Source organism: Morone saxatilis, unplaced genomic scaffold, assembly GCF_004916995.1.
Source record: "Morone saxatilis isolate NCDOM2014 unplaced genomic scaffold, NCSU_SB_2.0 Contig9, whole genome shotgun sequence".
Taxonomy (NCBI): domain Eukaryota; kingdom Metazoa; phylum Chordata; class Actinopteri; family Moronidae; genus Morone; species Morone saxatilis.
The window spans coordinates 17648803-17655076 of record NW_023340268.1 but is presented as its reverse complement, the minus strand read 5'-3'; the positions used below and the strand labels follow the sequence as shown (position 1 = coordinate 17655076).

Genomic DNA, 6274 nt, shown 5'->3' with positions numbered 1-6274 from the left:
ACAGAGCAGGCAGGGAACAATGGCTGACAGCATAACACACACACATGGGATGTGGGCCAAAAAACAAGCCCAAAAAAAGATTGGGTTCAAAAGTTATATGTCCTGTTGAGGTGTCCCTAAGCAGGACACTGAACCTAAACCTGCAGGGCCAACATGAAATTAATTTGCCCAGACATCTACACCTGGAGTTGGCAGCCATGCAGTCAACCCCATGCATAAATAATCATTTACAAGTCCAGGCACACTAAATGAAATGAATACTGAACAAAGTGATCACACGCAGTCTCTCTCTACTAACACGCAGACACACTCCTGGCTGGAAATGACCAAGAACCACAGGCAAACACTCTTCTGAGCTGGGGTTTGGACAGTTTTTCAGCTTCTCTAGAGAAAACCCTCATCTGGACTGTGGGTAGCTCACAATTTTCGTTAGGTACAAACAATATTAGCCACTGGACAAAAAAAGAGGTTAGTTTCCTTCGGAGTTATGTATAGGTTAGTCAAGCCAGTAATTGCCACAGTGCTCGCTGAGATCCCAAGTGTGTGGAAGGTTATCAGAGCTCACCAGGACACACTTGATTAATAAGGACATTCTGTCTCTCATGCAAAGAAAAATACTGTACATGTCTCAGTTGAACTCAGATGTTTTGTTTGAGCAAGTAAGTGGGATCAAGAATATAGTATTACAGTTCAGTCCCAACAGATTGTTAATATTACATGATAAACATCTGTGGAGATTCTGCCATAATGTAGTGTTTAGAAATGACGTTGAAACCAACATGTCATCCACTTAAACTTCTTCTTTCTGTTCATTAATGTCAGTCCTAAAATCAGTTGCATTATTGCCAATAACTGGACTGATGTGGTGCAGCAGACTGTGGGGAACTGAGGGAAACATTTAGCTCTGAATACTGCTTTGAAGCTGTAGTAGGAAAAGTTCATGGTCATGTTTAGCAGACGTGCATGGTCACCTTTTTTGTTTAGCCTGTTAGCTTGCTAACATTTATAACAAACAATTAGAACTAAACAACTAAGGCTGATGGGAATGTCATTTCTTAGGAGAATTTTTTTAGTCTACAAGGAATAAACACATGTGTTTTCAATAAGATGGCAATACACACACACACACACAATCAAGACTACCTTCTACCTAAAGCAGGAAGGGGGCTGAACACATACCAGCCTTGAATAAGATGAGACCCGACCTGTTGGTGCACGTCCCCTCTGGAAATATCATAATCTGAAAGAAACAAAGACACATTAAGGTGGACATACACACACACACACACACACACCAAACACACACCACACACACGACACACACATACACACCCACACACCACACACACACACAGCACACGACAGCCACAACACACACACACACACAGGCATCTGGCTCTTACTCATTGTTTTAAATTGTCCGTGATCTGTGTGAACTGTGTGTGTGACTCTGTATTTATGCCATCACCTTACAATTCCCATGTGGTGTGAGCAGAGGTTAGATCACTGTTTCTCTGTGTGTATGTATAGAATGTGTTCATGTATGTTACCTGAGGCCACTCCCCTCCAGATCGGGCTCTCCGCTTGATCTCCTCGACAGTTTTTCTTCTGGAGTCCTGATCCGATCGAAACACAAACACTGGCCTGATGTAGCTGATCAGAGCTGGGACGACGATGATGAAGAGAAAGCGTTTGGATGTATGCCAGAACGAGGGAGAAAACTAAGTTAATCTTCAGAACCAAGTTAATCTTCAGAACCAAGAAGAAAAGCTAAAAAAGGTGGATGCATTAGTGAAGTATCCCCATAATTAAACTTAATTATTAGGATAGTTAAAAGGTCCAGTGTGTAACATTTAGGAGGATCTATTTCTTTATTTCTTTATGTAAGTCTATGAGTCAAAGAGGAGATGAATACGTGTATTACTTACTGCCCCAGACAGGAATGCTCCTGCTCTCCAGTTTAGTGACTATGGAGCACATGGTCATGGTGACTGGGATGGCATCAAAGTAGGAGGAGTGTGGTGCCACGGTGAGGATGGGAACTTCAGAGGACGCCGCCCGTTCCCCTTTCACCTTGATCCAATGGAAACCTCCGCAAAACCACATGGCTCGCATGATCACCCGTAGACACAGGTCTATAAACCTGATAAAGGACACACTGTTTTATATACAGTAGCCCCAAAAATGACATGTTGCTTTGATCTAATCTGTCTCATTTCAAATCGATTTACATTACTAGAGAAATGAAATCAGCAGACACCAATAAACAATCAGCAGATACAAGACTGTGGCTGACAGAGGGCTTGTTTGTTTAGCTCCCATATCATTTTCACACATTTCTGTGTAATCCCATATGTTTTAGTAACACATACATGCTTTAACACTTTCCTACACACACAAATATCCACCACACACACCTCCTCCACCATGACTGTGGCTCAAAGACGAACTCAGAGCGTCCCAGGGAGGCTGTGAAGGCGAAGGGCCACGCCAGCAGCATGAAGAAGGACACCAGCAACAGCCGCACTGGAAACACCGTAACAGACATCAGTCCTATCTGAAGAGAGAGAGGGGGAGATACGAACAGTCGCATTGTTACCATTCCACTGAACCATTTCTCACTGTACCATCATTTCAACATTCCTAACTGTCACAATTATTACCATACATTCCTATACTGAAGCCTAATATGCCTGCACGTCCTACAGGGTCGGAAGAAGCACATTCCATGTGTGCCTTCAGGAAGGACCAAACAGCCATCCTTCAATCACACTGACAGTCATGCTCTAATCACACGTTCCTGGTTAGCAATCCCTCAAGCTTACAGGCTTAATATGCACCCAAATCAGTATATATCAACATTAGTTACATGCTGTTGCAGGGGAAATATATATTAGACTGTGTTTTAATCTAAAGATAAATAAACAGCAAATCAAAGATCCTTAAATATATGTTTACATGCAGTGATGTGTCTTAATTATCACTAGCTGATTCCGTATTGATTCAGAGCTCCACATAGCTCTGCAGCAGACTAACCTCCACATAGATGCTATTATAAAAAGAGTAAATCAAGATCTGAGCGGAAGTCCAAAGACTGTCCTTTTCAGGAAAAAAACTGCACCTTTTTCCAGATTACAGTAATATTGTGTATCTTAATACTATTAGGTCCCATCTTTTATCTTTAATGTTACTTATGATTGCTTTTCTGGGTTTTTTGTGATCTTTTTGTGACCAACTCTTAGACAAAAACACTTTCCCGCTCTCCAGTAGGGATGGGACAATATTATCGCACATCAATATAAAAAAATCTATATACCAGTGGACAAGTCTGTCATGGTGAATTTCCATTATCAGGATAATTGTGAATATTCTCATGTGTGACTTGAAAAAGCTTTCTAGCTCGCTAGCGTTACAGTGGTTTGTTTGTTTTTATAACTGTCACAAGGCGAGGCCAGCATTTAAAAGCTTAAAAGTTAAACTGGTTATGTGGAAATGCATCCTGGAGATGAGGTGCCTCTCTGAGATGCAATCAAAATATCTGTTCCTTAACTAAATGTAAAGTAAAGTGATTCCATTATGTTTTTGATAATTATTGTGATAATATTATGAATTCATAATCGAGACATTAACTTTTCATATTGTCCCATGCTTATTTTCCAGTACCAACCTATCCCATCCTCATGCCCATCAACTTCCACTGAAACGCTTGTTAAAGTTAGTTGTAATTATTATAAGGAAGTCCTTTCATTTCTTGTTCCAAGGTTAAGAGGTTAATGTTCAAGGAAATCATTTACATAACCTGCTTCGATGTATCACAGATATGCATATACTGGACATACATGGATATATCACTGGTCTCTACATGTATTCATAAAGGAACATTTTATATACATATAAATACATACATATATATTATATTTCAAATAAAAAGGAAGGAAGACTCTAGAGCTTTAGTCGGGCAATATCTCTGCATGACAATGGCCATTCTTTTATTTATTGAGAGTGTGGTGTTTCCAGCGGCAGAAACCACCAGCCTTTAAGCGACAGTGAGACCAGCTACAGGAAGAAGTCTGCGGTGTATGTTCAGCTCCAGTGCTGAGATAGTGGGATCCTCAACAGGGCGGGGAGGGCAGCAGAAACACTTTGACAGGAATGTTGAACCTCCAGGCAGTTCCAGCCCATGTAGATTTATTTTTAAAAGCCTGTCTCACAGCCATCATTGTGACATGTACACGTGTCCTAATTTGTCTTTAAATGCCAGAGGAAAATGTTTTTTGTTTTATAATCTGGCTTATTATAAGTCTTCTTTTCTGTGTATATTTCTCTGTGAGCACCACCAAATAGTTAAATAATAAAATAAATAAAATGATTGGCCAGGAGCCTCTTGATAAGGACGATGCATGCCAGGAGGTTTGTCCAGAAATGTAGGGGTTTGCTGACCGTTATGACAGTATTATCAGACAATGGCTTTGGCTTTTGCATAACACCAGTTAGGTTTTACTGTATAAATAGAAAGGTTGAAAATAAGATAAGGTAACTCTGCAAACAGTGTAGTTCAGCTACGTTCAGTCTGAGGTCATACAGTACAGTTTCAGTCCCGTCACTGAAATAAAGTGTGCTGAAGCGTGCCACAGTAGTCTTCTGACTGACCTGTCATGCCTTTTCTCTTACCGTGTAATGAGAGAGATGTGCTGTGTTTGTGTGCGCGTGTGTGCGCGTGTGTGCGCGTCTACTAACAAGGTTACAAAGTCACGGCCTCCAGTGTAAATTCAGACTGTGTGACATTTTAAGCCCCATCCTCCCCCTTGTGCGACCTCTGGGCAATCTCTTCATCCCGCACTTTCATTGCGCTCCCTCGCTCCCCTCTCATCAACCTCCCTGCCCTGCCTTACGGTAATCTCTGATCCCGGAGGAATTCCTCTCCTCAACTACCCATCCATCCATCAATCTTTAACTCCCCATGTATATTTGCTCAGCTGCACCTTCATGTATCATGCTGCACTCCCTTCAACTGTTTTCCTCCTACTTTGCATTGATGTGCTTTTTGTGACCCCTCTGGGGAATCATATCTAACCCCCTCCCTTCCTGTCCCATCTTTCCTTTCTTTCCTGTGTGTTTCTCTCTCTGGAGGAGCCCAGGTGCACACTGCAGGGCTGTATTAATAAATAAACAGTAATGTGGGTGATTTATGATGCTCTAACGCCTCTCCCTGCCTCACCACCCCCATGGCTGACGCACAGCGCACTCATCATCAGAGCTTAACGAATCCATCTGGGAGGATCTGCTGACATTTTCTCAGGAGGTGGCATGAAAATGAGTTGGGGCGGGGTAGAGGAGAGCAATTCTTAGTGTTTTATGATAGCACCGGCCCATCTACCACTGATGATTGAAATTTGCTTTAAAGATATCCTCCTGCAGTCCTGGGACTTGTACCACACATTCAAACTCTAATATAAATGGAGCCTAGAAGTCTTATTCTCTGAGTGCTATCATTTCTTACTGTTACTTATCCAAACATAGCACTGAGCCCTCAAAAGCCTTTTCTTATATACAAAGAACTGATTATTCCACGCATTCTTTTTTATTGTCAAAACCAGGTGCCTGCATTACCCACAATGCAACTCGACTTCTGGCGGAAATTTAGGTGTGTTATGCTAGTGGTGGCTAATGTAGCCTCGAGCTGAGAGATGAGGAGCGGGCTACAGAGGTCTCGTAAGGTCACTTCCTTCTAACTCCACAACCCTATTTTTTTTTCCCCCCCGACGCTGACTCAAGTGACATCATTTAAGGCAATTTATCAGATTTCATTCAGCTCCCTTTGGAGCCACAAATACAACCTTTTCCACATATGAAATACTACTTCAAACAAAACGAATACTTCTACCCTCAGTCAATGAATCTGTCTGCAGATTTTTTTTGTAAAGTAGTCCACCATTTTTAAGATTCAGTTCAATATTGTTATTAAACAAACAAAGTCTTTGTCAGTCCACCAGGAAAAAAACAAGGCAGAGATGGTGATATGATCAGCCATTGACTCGTTTAGACAAATGCAACACCTAATTACAGATTAAAAACATTTTCAAAATAATGATTATAACTTATTTGTGTCATTATCTATTTTTTTATGTATAATTTAATTCAATATTAAGTATTTTGTGGGTCCACATGGTTAACGTAGTTAAAGATTAGTTATGATGAAAAGTCACCAGATACCAGATTTTGGGGATAATTTTACTTTAATTTGAATTACAGAGGATAAAAGTAATAACTTTGT

The 6274-nt window shown here is 41.0% G+C and overlaps 1 protein-coding gene across 1 annotated transcript in view; it reads right to left on the bottom strand.

The window, feature by feature from the left end:
• Window positions 1–2557, bottom strand: part of lpcat1 (lysophosphatidylcholine acyltransferase 1) — a gene marked incomplete at its 5' end in the record, with an annotated part of 7617 nt that extends 5060 nt beyond the window's left edge. Inside the window, 4 exon segments of the mRNA XM_035680815.1 lie at window positions 1180–1240; window positions 1551–1663; window positions 1929–2143; window positions 2418–2557. Of these exon segments, the coding sequence (XP_035536708.1) occupies window positions 1180–1240; window positions 1551–1663; window positions 1929–2143; window positions 2418–2557 (529 nt within the window).
• Window positions 2558–6274: the final 3717 nt, after the last annotated feature.